Source organism: Trachypithecus francoisi, unplaced genomic scaffold (genome assembly GCF_009764315.1).
Source record: "Trachypithecus francoisi isolate TF-2019V2 unplaced genomic scaffold, Tfra_2.0 Lachesis_group17, whole genome shotgun sequence".
Lineage (NCBI taxonomy): Eukaryota > Metazoa > Chordata > Mammalia > Primates > Cercopithecidae > Trachypithecus > Trachypithecus francoisi.
The window spans coordinates 3,448,860-3,462,667 of NW_022681462.1; the positions used below are offsets into that span (position 1 = coordinate 3,448,860).

General features: G+C 45.6%; 1 protein-coding gene across 5 annotated transcripts in view; it reads right to left on the bottom strand.

The window, feature by feature from the left end:
• Positions 1 to 13,808, bottom strand: part of AFF3 (AF4/FMR2 family member 3) — a 639,560-nt gene that overhangs the window by 49,972 nt on the left and 575,780 nt on the right. For all 5 annotated transcript variants that reach the window (XM_033239032.1, XM_033239033.1, XM_033239031.1 and 2 more), the window contains one exon: positions 6,096 to 6,282. In XM_033239032.1, the coding sequence (XP_033094923.1) occupies positions 6,096 to 6,282 (187 nt within the window). The remainder of the gene's footprint in view (positions 1 to 6,095; positions 6,283 to 13,808) is intronic.

The window sequence follows — 13,808 nt, forward strand, 5'->3', positions numbered from 1 at the left end:
TTCAGAGGGGGAACAAGAGGGCTGTGTCATAGATGCAGGGGCCCTGGCTGAGTCCGGGGCACAGCTCAGGGAAGTGGGAAGCCTCTGATGGACCAGAGGGGCCGGGGGCCAAGAGGAATTGGCCACAGAGCGTGGGGATCGGGCAACCAGAGATCGGGCAACCAGAGCTATGACAGGGACTGTGGACTTCTTGCTGGCTGCCCCAAACCAGATGGGACCAACTGCCCTTCAGGGCAGACTGGCACAGGGTGGCTGGTGACTTGGAGAAGCAGGAAAATTTCAGTGAAGGCCAGAAGGAGGATGAAGGCCCCTTCCCTGGGCTGTGAGGATGCAGAAGCCCATCCTGAGTATACGTGGGGAAGGGGGGACCGCCCCTGGCCCTGACACAGATTCTGGTCTCTGACATGACTTTTTTCTTTGCCTGTTTTCATGCCACCAACAGAACCAGAGGCTCCAGAGAAATATGCAAATGAGTAGAAAGACAGAACATTTTTGCACCTCTGAGTTCTATGCAAATCATGACCTCGCTTTATTTAGCTTCTCCAGAGAAAGGGAACATGGGAAACCTATGGAGCATGCCCGGTGCATGTGGCAGTGGTAGGTGTCCTCCCATGGTCACAGAAAGCAGGAGAGTGGGACACAGAACAGCTTCTCGGCCAAGGGGATCCCTCACCTCCCCTGAGATTAGCTGAGACCGCCTGAAAGCTACTTTGGTGGCAAAAAACAATGGCTTCTAATTTTGTCTCCCCAACCCCCTTTTCTCTCATTAAGTCAGTGCCTTCACCTGTGCCTCAGCTTCCCTAGAGAAATGGGGCACAGGAAGTATGAACGGGTGCCGAAGGGGGCTCTTGCAGAAAGAGTGCACATATTGGGAGAGGGCCGACACACACACACACACACACACACACACACACACACACGGTAGAACACACCCCTCACGCTGGCCCCGCCACTGCGTTTCACGCTAGTTCTCCTCGCTGCCACCATCCGGAGCCTTCTACAGCTCACATCTCATATGTGAGAGAACACGGAAGTCTGTCTGTAGCCAAAACACGGCTGCACATGGGCAAATTCACACTGAAACTTCCCAGCAGGAACATCAACAGAAGGGCAGAATTTAATACATTTAGTACAGGCCCACTGCTTGGTATGCTTTTGGGTCATTTTTTCGGCACTTCACAGCCGAAGAAATCAGTTTGAAGGACCCACTTTCCACACATCACTAAATCATACTTTTTTTTTTTTTTTTTTCTCAAGGATCTACAATAACCTCCTATTGCCTCTCAAACAAAATCCAAATTCCTAAGGCTGGCATTCAAGGGCGTCCATTATCTTTCATTGTCAGAATACCTACAGTTTAACTCCCACTTCACGTGTATTATCTCATTTAATCTTTACAGATAAGAAAGGTTATCACCCCTAACGTGTAGACGAGGCTCAGAGAGCCTAAGGGACATACCCAGAGCTGCACAGCTACGGGGCTCCACCGAGACTAACTTTGTACTCATCTAGGTTTCAAGACCAGTTGTCTCCACTGCTGCATCACTGTGTCTCCCACTACTGTCTGGCATAGCCTCATGAAAGGGGGACCGCATTCCTTTGAGAAATGTCAGTCTTCAACCTAAAGTGACAGAATTAGATCTGAATTTTGGAGAAAACACCAAGAACACTCCAAACAGTGCTTGTTGCCCTCTGTTTGTTTTTTTTTTCTTGAGACGGAGTCTTGCTCTGTCGCCCGGGCTGGAGTGCAGTGGCCGGATCTCAGCTCACTGCAAGCTCCGCCTCCTGGGTTCACGCCATTCTCCTGCCTCAGCCTCCGGAGTAGCTGGGACTACAGGCGCCCACCACCTCGCCCGGCTAGTTTTTTTTTTGTTTGTTTTTTTATTTTTAGTAGAGACGGGGTTTCACCGAGTTAGCCAGGATGGTCTCGATCTCCTGACCTCGTGATCCGCCCGTCTCGGCCTCCCAAAGTGCTAGGATTACAGGCTTGAGCCACCGCGCCCGGCCTTGTTGCCCTCTGTTATAGTCAATTGCCTTGTCTTTTGATGTTCATATTTGTTTCATGTGTATATACGTCTTCTGTCTTCAAAAAAGCCAAATGCTTCTTTCAGGCGAGGGCCAGGTCTCTGTTTCTTTAGTATCCCTTGCAGCGTCTATACTAGGTCAGGGAGGCAGATTACCACGTCTCTCCTCCTAATAAGAACTCACAATGAGCTGTCACTCACATTGTACCATTTATTCGTTTATCATCATCATTTCCATCCCCCCACAACCTCACAGATTAGGCAGAGCAGGAATATCTGCCAGTCTGGAAATGAGGCAACTGTGGCCAAGGAAGCTGAAAGGATACAGAGTTTAGTGGCAGTGAGGAGGGGAAATTCAGGCTGCAGACGCCAGGCCACGGCATGTAGCAGTCCACCTCCTGAGCCATCCACCCGGGGTTTCTGCCCAAAGTTCTGGTTTGTTTGCTGGCTCGCTGCTTTATATTTTCAGCCACGACTCTCCTCCCTAATTGATCTTCCCTCTGACTCACGCACCAGCTCTTCACCATGCACTCTGCTCCCTGCTTCATCTAAATCCTTCAAGTACCTGCTGCCACGGACCTCATAGGCACCTAATAAATGACAACCTTATTGAATCAGTGAGCAACTTGAATCACATTTCTGCTGATTTTTAAGAACGATCTAGGGCAGCATTTTCCAAAATGTGCTTTGAGCTCATCTATCCCATGAAGGAGGGTTTCCAGAGTCAGATCAATTCGGGAAATGTCACAATGGAAAACACAGTATACCCAAGCAATAGTAAGCGCTGGGTGATGATTCTGTCGGTAAAGAGGTGGGATAAACCTCTTTTATCCCAGATCTCCTCAACATTATGTGTCTAGGATATTTTTTTTTCTCCTACATAATATTTATTGTACAACAAAGGTCGAGGGAGTTCCGTGTGTGGGGTCAACATGTTAGCTGAGTGGAGAAGCAACTTCCCCTGCAAAGCTCTGGTATAAGAGGCTGTACAGTGCCCGGAAAGCAGATTAGACTCCGGTGAGAAAAAGTAGTCTGAGACCAATGAAGCCCACATCATGCCACAGAGAAGGCCCCTCCATGCTGCGTGGGAACATGGCATTACCATACTACAGTGATTTCTGTGAAAACAAATTGGCTCTCAACACACACAGCCAGAAAGAACATCTCCTACACGACTCAGCTGAGCCTAGTGGGTTTTCTGAGTGCTGGGACACGGTGGGGAGAATGCAGGGCGCCTCCTACGCCCATAGCAGGGTGTTATAGCAGGGGAGTGAGGAACAGAGGCGTTCTGCTTCAAAGCAGCACAAACTGGTCTGAGCAGCGGAATGTGAGGTGCATGGCTATGAAGAGCCCGACTGTCATGTGGGGTTCAGGAAAAGGAGTCTCACTGCTCTCTGTAAGGTGACCTGGGCCAGCTCCGCCAGACCAGGCAGCACAGCTGCAGAGGACACACGGTGATGTTACTTCCCGCCTTTGCCATTTGCAGTCTGCAAACCCATTTTCTTTCTAAAGGGTGTGTGGGTCTCTATTATCCTTAGGAAAAATGTTAAAAGAACTTTACTTTTATTCCAACAAATACATTTCTTTCCTGCAGAAAGAAAGAACATGTAGCGTGGCTAACACATGACCTGCTGCTTTTGCGGTCCTCTGCGTAGGGAAGCCAGGAATTCAAAACCACACGTGGCCTCAGGTGACTTAAACTTGTAGGACTGACTCTTTAGGAGGCTCTTGCCCCCTCTCCTTAGTGAGGGGCCTCTGATAGCTGCTGGAAGAAGTGACAAGAACCTCCTTTCATCACCCAAGAGTTCAAGTCTTTGTAATTATCTCAGTGACATTTAGAAAGCACTGGCTTAAAGCACTTTATAACTGTACTGCTCTTTTTTTTTCTTTTTTCTTTTTCTTTGAGATGGAGTCTCACTCTGTCACCCAGGCTGGAGTGCAGTGGTGTAATCTCGGCTCACTACAACCTCCACCTCCAGGATTCAAGTGATTCTCCTGCCTCAGGCTCTTGAGGAGCTGGATTACAGGCACCCACCACCACGCCCGGCTAATTTTTGTATTTTTAGTAGAGACGTGGTTTCACCATGTTGGTCAGGCTGGTCTTGAACTCCTGACCTCATGATCCACCTGCCTCGGCCTCCCAAAGTGCTGGGATTACAGGTGTGAGCCACTGCGCCCAGCCAACTGTACTGGTCTTAAATGAGGTTTCAGTCAACACGGGAGCTCTAGGACCTACATTTCAGGATGAAAATAAGACTGAACATTCATGAATTTAACCTGCAAAGCCACGAGGAGGAGCCTGGATGGGTGATCTTCAGAGACATGAACACTTTTTGGATATCCCCACTGCCTACCCTGTCCTTGCACTGTCCCTGGGACACAGTTATTTCTTATAACTAAATATTCCAGAATTTCTCCACAAAGTATAGCATAAAGCAGGCTTTAAAGAAGCCTGCTTAACTCTTCTAGTTTATTTAACTCCTGTATGTTTTTCATTTTGAATTATCCCCATTAGAATGTCAGCTCTATGAAGACAGGGACATTTTCTGTCATATAATTGCATATTCCAGGGCCAAGTACTGTGTGACTGATGCTCAGTAAATATTTGTTGAATGAATTCTGAATGAGTAAATGAACGAATGGATGAGTAAATGCAATTATGCTGAAGGAATAATAATTTAGTTTCTGGGAAAAGCCAGGGTTCTGTTACCATAAGGCTTTCATAGGTTAATGTTGCTAAGAGCCTTCTCCTTATACAGAGATAGATAGTTGGATAAATAGAGGGACAGATAGATGGATAGATGGAGAGACAGAGACAGAACCTCATGGGAAGGAGAGCGTGGAGAGACGGCATGGTTCAAGATGAATGGAGAGTCCTGAGGCAGGGCAGAAAGGTGCTGAGGAGAAAATGAGGGGTGTGGGGAAACAAAATCTCCCTGATTTCACAGTGCTCCTGCAAAAAGCCTCAGCCTCCTGAAAGAAGTAGGGAGGGGAAAAACCTGAAGGGACTGAAGAGCCACTCTGTGAACCTGAGATGGAAATACCACTGCTTTCAGGTATGATAACATCTAAGGCACCACTAGAAAAGCTGGACACTGGGGGGCTGATCGGGCCCATTAAGGTGCTCCCCTCCCATGCAATGGTTTGTCGAAGTGGGTTTAGTTCCATTTCAGAGCCTATTTAGGAATATGGCCCCCCACATGGTACAGAGGGTTGCAAGTAAAAAATTAAACCTGACCATCGTAGTCATGTCAAATGTTTACACACTCAAGAAGAAACTCTATTTTATTCCTTGGTTAGAAATGACAGTCTACCCTTAGAGCTCTGCAGCCTGGGGAAGTTTGTCTCCGCCCTCTCCCAAGAATCTTCATGCTCTGAATTACTATTTCATTTTCCCCTTTCTACTTTAAAGTAGAAATAGCAATGGTTTTTATTGGTACCTTCTAATGTTTTTACAGGAGGCACCTAAATCTTCCACATAGATACTCATCACAACTATAAAAGGTTCCATCACTTTTTGTAGGTTGATGCTAATTTTTCTTTTTATATTTCCACAGACAAAACACAGTTAAGAAGGTTTTATTAATATTTATAGCCCTTGTTCTTCTGATCCGTGACAAACCGCAAAAAGGTAAGGATCTGACCATGTCCAATCCATAAAACCCTTTTCCCTGTGATTTACGGGTGGCCACACTTCCCCGGCGGTGAGTGGCCCTGTCCAGTGACTGCCCTGGCTGACCCCGAGGGAGACCTGAGCCACAGGTTATTTCCCGTCAGTGATGTTTACAGCATACTTGGACATTTCTGGAAGTCAAGATAGAGATTTGGGAGCAATGAAAGTTGATGTTTCTGTACTTCAAAGGAAGCTGCGTAATTAGGACACTGTGACGAGGGGACAGCATGGGGAATATGTGGAGCCCGAGGCCCACAGCCTCCTCCTGTCCAGCACCGGGCTTGGGGTCTGCAGGAGGGAGGAGACCTGCAGCAGTGTGACAGCGACGATGCCAGGACTTGCTATCATCCTGGAGACAGAAGTCGGCAGAGGAGGGGCCTGAGCCAGGCAGCGCTTACCTCGGGGCTGGAGAAATGGGGGGGCTTGCTGCCCTCACTCTCGCTGGAGCTGCTCTCAGTCTCCGAGTCAGATCCTGAGCTGCTCTCTGAGTCGCTGGAGGAGCTGCTGCTGCCGCTGCTGCTGCTGCTGCTGCTGCCCTTGCTGGAAGGCACTGAGGTTCTGCAGTTGGGCTGCTGGACCACGGTGCTGCCAGCCCACGAGGCCCCCGGGAAGGAGAGGGAAGGAAAGCCAAGTGAGCAAACAGGAAAACACCACCAAGCTGTCATGCACCCCAAGGAGGGAGGAGGCACGCAGCCTACACATCTGTCAACCATGACCTGGAACTCAAAGAGCAGGCGTCGAGGTCAAAGTCATCCTAAAGGTTAAAGCAACTCATATATAGAAATAAAATCGGGAGTGAAGTTAGTGCCCCTTGGTAGTCGGGCACTGGTTATTCGTGTGGCCATTTTGGAAGGGAAGGTGGTGTAACATTCAAATGGCTGTTTCTATTTTGCTGCTGTTCTGGGAATGGCTTTTAAAATGCATCCCCAAATCCAATCATCTACAAAAATGCAAGGAAATCCAAAAAGCTTGAACTATTTTGCAAAGCATGAAAATGACTGCTTTGTTTTTGCCCTAGAGGAAAATGCAGGATGATGGCAGGGATTAGGCAGAGGGCTGTCAGGAAGGGCATGGCGTTCTGCTCTGAGCTTTCATGGCCTGCTGGAAGGTTCCAGAGACCGAGGGACTGTCCAAGTTCATGTCTTGCTTCCTCCCTTTTCCCACCTGTAGTTAAGTGCTGTAGTGATTACAGGTGCTGAGATGTTGTTATAAACTGTAACCTTCCTTTGAGTCCTTTCCTGGAGAACTGAATATCCCTCACTGACACACTTTTGTATATTCTGGACTTCAAAATTCAATCCCAGTGCTGTGGCTTATAGGAACTGCATTTCACATTTATACTTGATGTTTATATCCATGTTGAAATTTGCCGGAAAGTCATTACATACTCAAAGATAACAAGAAAAATTGACTGATGCTTTCCAATAGTAATTAATTAACCATAAAAATTCAAATAGCATACATCCACCCAGAATGTGTTCGAGCAAAAAAGAAAATTTCAGTACTCACATAATATTCAACATCTTCAACATCCTTTATTAACAAAATTGAAAGACACCATAATGTGTTCTTTTGAGGTCAAGCTCTAAATACCAAAAATGCCAGTCACTCTTGTATGTTGAGTCAGCAAATATCTGCTTGCTTCCACCTGTGACCAGTGCTTCTATAGGACCGAGCATCAGTGAAGGCCAGGGGCCAGGGAGCTTGTGGGCGTTTGACTGTCTCAAGTGCAAAGCAGCCTGGATATGATAAAGGACTCCTTTCACCCATCCCTTAAATCTTTTATACATGCTTTGCCCCAAGAGGACTTTCATAAATCCTGGGTGTGGGGGTGGGGATAGAGGTAACACTCATTGGAGCTTTGTTTCTATAAAAACCACCAGACAAGAAACGATCTTGCAGGAGAGCTAAAAATAAAAGCATCTCTTGGAACGGCGGGGTTAGGGGAACCAGAGTTTGAACATAACTTTCCTCAGTGGGGTTTTCATTTCTTCCACCGATGTTGCCGCCTATACTGATTGTCTGGCAAAATTCTTCAGCACCAGACAACATCTGCACGTTCACGCCTTGCCTGAGCTGCAGCGCGTTCTTTTCCAGCCTGTTATTTGTGTCTAGAATTGAGTGAGGGATCCTGGATCTTAAGACAGAGTAGGGCAAGGGACAGTTAGAGCTCAGGGGCCGTAATATTTCTTTCCTTCCTTATGAACAAAAATCCATCTTTCCTGTTGGCTGAATCTAGATGGTTACTATCAATGGAATCACACACACAAAAAAAAGACGATTGAATTCTGACTGAACATGAACATCTGGGATCCATGTTAATAGTTTGTAGAACCTGACAGAAACAAGCAATGGGGAATATTTAATAAACGGTGCTGGGAGAACTGGCTAGCCATATGCAGAAGATTGAAACTGGACCCCTTCCTTACACCATATACAAAAATCAACTCAAGAAGACTTACATTTACAAACTAAAACTGTAAAACCCCTGGAAGACAACCTAGGCAACACCATTCAGGACACATGAATGGGCAAAGATTTCATGACAAAGATGTCAAAAGCAATTGCAACAAAAGCAAAATTGACAAATGAGATCCAATTAAACTAACAAGCTTCTGCACAGCAAAAGAAACTATCAACAGAGTAAACAGACAACCTACAGAATGGGAGGAAATTTTTGCAAACTATGCATTTGACAAAGCTCTAATATCCAGTGTTTATAAGAAACTTAAATAAATTTACAAGAAAAAAACAACCTCACTAAAAAGTGGGCAAAGGACATGAACAGACACTTTTCAAAAGAAGACATACATGTGACCAACAAGCATATGAAAAAAAGCTCAACATCACTGATCATCAGAGAAATGCAAATCAAAACCACAATGAGATACCATCTCACACCAATCAGAATGACTATTATGTAAAAGTCCAAAAATAACAGGTGTTGGCGAGGTTGTGGAGAAAAAGGAACCCTTATACACTGCTGGTAGAAGTGTAAATTAGTTCAACCATTGTGGAAGACAGTGTGGTGATTCCTCAAAGACCTAAAGATAGAAATATCATTCAACTCGGCCATCCCATTACTGGGTATATACCCAAAGGAATACAGATCATTCTATCACAAAGACACATGCACACATATGTTCACTGCAACACTATTCACAATAGCAAAAACACAGAATTAACTCAAATGCCCCTTAATGACAGACTGGATAAAGAAAATGTGGTACACATATACCATGAAATACAATGCAACCATTTAAAAAAAAAAAAAGATTATGTCCTTTGCAGGGACATGGACGGAGCTGAAGGCCATTATCCTTACCAAACTAACACAGGAACAGAAAAACCAAATACTGCGTGTTCTCACTTATAAGTGGGAGCCAAATGATGAGAACACATGGACACTGAGAAGGGAACCACACACTGGGGCCTATTGGAGGGTGGAGGATGGGAGGAGGGCGATGGTCAGGAAAAATAAAACTAATGGGTACTAGGCTTAATACCTGGATGACGAAATAATCTGTATCACAAACCCCCATGGCACGTTTACCTATGTAACAAACCTGCACATCCTGCACATGTGCCCCTTAACTTAAAAAAAATAGTTTTTTGGTAGGTCCCAAAACACCCCAAACACTGGGGGGTAAACACACAAAAAATAAACAAAAAAGCATAACAACACATGGCTCAAAAGCTTCCTTGTTAAAAGGATGGGGTTGGCCAGGCGCGGTGGCTCAAGCCTGTAATCCCAGCACTTTGGGAGGCCGAGGCGGGCGGATCACGAGGTCAGGAGATCGAGACCATCCTGGCTAACACGGTGAAACCCCGTCTCTACTAAAAAAATACAAAAAACTAGCCGGGCGCAGTGGCGGGTGCCTGTAGTCCCAGCTACTCGGAGGCTGAGGCGGGAGAATGGCGGGAACCCGGGAGGCGGAGCTTGCAGTGAGCTGAGATCCGGCCACTGCACTCCAGCCTGGGCGACAGAGCGAGACTCCGTCTCAAAAAAAAAAAAAAAAAAAAAAAAAGGATGGGGTTGGGGGACACAGATGTGGAGGAAAGATATGTGTTTCTCTGCCACCCTCTGGAGTGACATCTGCCAACGATTAGCAAATGAAGATGAATAAAGAACATTCTGATCGGTGATCAAAACCACTGGACATCATAGAAAAATCAATCAGGACATTCCATCTGCTTGCACTCAACAAAAAAAACATGCATTGCTGGTTCTGTGTGCTCTGGGCTTTGTGTGTACGGCACAGGCAGCAAGGTGTGTGGGATTCCTTGTGGCGTGCACCCCAAAGTGACTGTCTTTTGAAAAGTGGCACTTCAACTTCTTGGAAAGTACCCATTCCATAGTTACCACGCTGTCCGCCTTTAATGGCTTCGGTCCTGAAGTGATGAGGCACACTAGCCCAAGGAGGCAGCATCTCTGATCGGAATTATATGGGCAGAAAAACCTTATACTTTAATGTTTTCCTTTCTTAAATTACGAAATTCACTTAAAATGACAGCTTTACTGGCATAACTATTATCTGTTTTTAAAACAGCGGAGAGAGCCAAGAGTTTAGGTTTTTCTTCGTACTTTACTTGTAAGGGTTGTGCAATTTACGATGTCTGGATTAAATATATTCACGTTTCAATGGTCCCTGTAGAAAGTATGCATTATAATCTAGAAACAATCATAGCAAACGTGGGGGCAGACTTTCCTGCGACGGCGCTAGTAGCTCCCGTTGTGGGATCAAGATCACTCTCCCCACTTCCACGAAGGCAGCTCCTCTAACCCAGCCTTGCCTGGGGCCTTGGGGTCAGCTGACCATTCTGGCCTCAGTGTAGTGACTGCTCCCACCACAGGTGCTTGCAGCTGCTTTGCCCACCGTGGGGCAGCTGCAGCAGTGAGGGTGGCAGAGCCAAGATGAGGAAGCCAGGAATGGATTTCCCTGCAGACAAGTACTAGTGAAAGGATGGACTCAGCCGAGCCACATACACACACATATACACATATCTCTAGAATTTGTTGTTGCCCAGGCTGGAGTGCAGTGGCGATCATAGCTCCCTGCAGCCTCAAACTCCTGGGCTCAGGCAATCATCCCTCCTCAGCCTCCCAAGTAGTTGAAACTACAGGCATGTACCACCACACCCGGCTAATTTTTGTATTTTTTCTAAAGACAGGATCTTTCTACGTTGTCTAGGCTAGTCCTGAACTCCTGGCTTCAAGCAATCCTTCCACCTCAGCCTCCCGAAGTGCTGGGATTACAGGTATGAGGCACTGCACCCGGCCTAGGCTTTATATATTTAAAATTGCAAACTGAAAATTTTGGTGTGCCGATTGCTTGTCATGTTTACGTACCAAAGATGCCTAAAAAAATTAACTTCAGCCTGGACAACACAGTGAGACCCTGTCTCTACCAAACCCCCCCTCTCCCCGCAAAAAAATAAATTAGCTGGGTGTGCTGGCATGTGCCTGTGGTCCCAGCTACTCAGGATTACTTGAGCCTGGGAGGTCAAGGCTGCAGTAAACCATGATTGTGCCACTGCACCCCAGTCTGGGTGACAGAGCAAGGCCCTGTCAAAAAAAATATATTATAGTGGATTTTTTCCTGAAATGATAACGCGGATTGGTTGACATGATGACACAAACTTGGACAATTTTTAGCATACTACCTACCAAGTTCTTGGACCCAGTGCCATCTCATGAACATGGTGCCATTTGACAGCAGCCGTAAAACATTATTGAGATCATGGAATAAAAGTCTTTGTGTCACCAAAGCTCAGCACAGTGTCTGGCACATAATAGGCATTCATGTGTGATTGCTGAATGAAAAAGTAAAGAGAAAAAAATCCATCACTGGGTTAATGAGTGTTTTTTTTTCTTTGTTTGTTTTTTTTAAAAAAGATTGAATCTTTTGAAAAGGTTATAATGTCAGTTTTCCAATTAAAAAATATTTGAGAGTACTTCAGCAACCTTTAAGACAGACTTCTTCCTTTCTGAGAATATTTCTTTAAATGTACTCTAAGTTTCATCTGCTATAATTGAAGCATGGTTCCCTCTCGGATGGTTTGTTTACTTTTTGCATTTTGATTTCATGAAATGTTTGACTGGTTTTGTGAGTGGTCAGAGCCAAACACACCTTTGAGAGAGGTCCAGCTTTCTCTAAATGATCTGCTTGGTGTGTTTCTTCCTATGGCTGCAATGACACCTTCCTTTTGGAATCTAGCCTTGGCTAAGTCTGAATGCAGACTGTGAAGTAAAAGACCTGGAGGCTGGGCGTGGTGGCTCATGCCTGTAATCCCAGCACTTTGGGAGGCCAAGGTGGGCAGATCACGAGGTCAAGAGTTTGAGACCAGCCCAGCCAACACAGTAAACCCCGTCTCTACTAAAAATATAAAAAATTAGCTGGGTGTGGTGGTGGGCGCCTGTAATCCCAGCAACTCGGGAGGCTGAGGCAGGAGAACTGCTTGAACTTGGGAGGTGGAGGTTGCAGTGAGCCGAGATTGTGCCACTGCACTCCAGCTCGGGTGACAATGCGAGACTCCGTCTCAAAAACAAAAAAACAAAAAAAACAACAAAACAAAAAATAACCCAAAAGATCTGGAACCAAAATGACAAAATCTTGGATCTCACAGTCAAGGATGCTCCTGCCTGCCAAGTGTATTGTGGAGCCTGAAGACATACCCAAAATTGTCCACACACTTTTAACTGACCAGTAACCTAGAGAGAGGCTCTCTGCCTGGTTGGTGCTGTGTGGACAGCTGTGGTACCCACACCGCACCACACATGCTGTGGGCACTCCACTGGGATTGACTGAATAATAATGTTTGCTCCTCCTCATTCAGCACTCTGTGAGAACACATGCTTGATATCCAAACCGTAACCAGTGTCCTGGCAACAGTAATCCTTTATTAATAGCATCACTATTGATATCAATTCATCTAACACCATACCACATAAGTAAGAATGGTAAATGCGGGCTTGAGGAGGTTTGCTATTGCTAGAGTTATCGTCCAAAAAAAAAAAAGAAAAAAGAAAAAAAAAACCCAACTGGCAGGCTGTTGCTTCTATCCTGAAATGTAATTGTTCTGTAATACTTCCAAGAATGATTTCTCTATACAACTTGGCTTTTGAAGCTCTTCAGGGTCTGGTCTTAACCAGATTTCCAGCTTCACCTCAGTGGGTCTATCCCTAAACCTTGGCAATAATACATTTCTCAGCATCTGGACAGGCTGGGTCTGTTTCGAGCAGGGTGTCCTTGCACATGCTACTTTCTGGGCCAGAAAGTCCTTTTTCTCTTTTTCCTTTGAGTTATTGTTACCTCCTACTCGTTCTGCAGGACTAAGCGGCTAAGTTTCCCTACTCTGTAAAGGTTTTCCCAGCTCCCCCAGGCATCAGTGATGATTCCTCCCGAGTCCCTCTAGCACACTGCCCACTTCTCTATTGCAGCCCTTGCCGCATTAAGGATTGGAATCATCTAATTTATTCATGCAATGTATTTTTTTCTGTTCCCTTGGGAATTGTAGGAGGTCTTAAAACTGGTAACTTTAGAACACTACCATTTACATGTGTATCAGGCTGAAAACTGAGAACCCACAGAGGCCACGCAAGTAGCATCCATGAGTGAAGTGTTCAGGTATAAGCAAAACAAATGTGTAACATGTGATTATAAATGTCAGCAGACCCTCAGCTCCCCAGGTAGGGGAAAGGAACCAAATTGGAGAATCCCACTAGGTCGAATGCTGCTTCTCCAGGCCAGCCTATCTCTGTACCTGGAGACAAGAGCTGATTATTATCAAATCTTTTGATTTTTTTCACATGAAGTCCCAAATCCTTAGGTTTATATCAAATCTCCTGATTTTAAAATGCTGGTAACTAATTTGAAAAGTTTTAACCATGAAAAGTTTCATTGCATTTTAGCAATGAAACACATCTGTGGGGAGAACAAGGCCTGTGGGGCACCATTCTGAGACCTCTCATCTATGTCCCATTATTACACACTTTGAGATGGCTCAGTATAAAATAGAAAAATATAGAGACCCCAACCAGGAGAAGTTTTACCCACTCAGGAATGTAGACTAGTAGGGCCAGGGACAAACAAGAGGTGAACCAAATATTC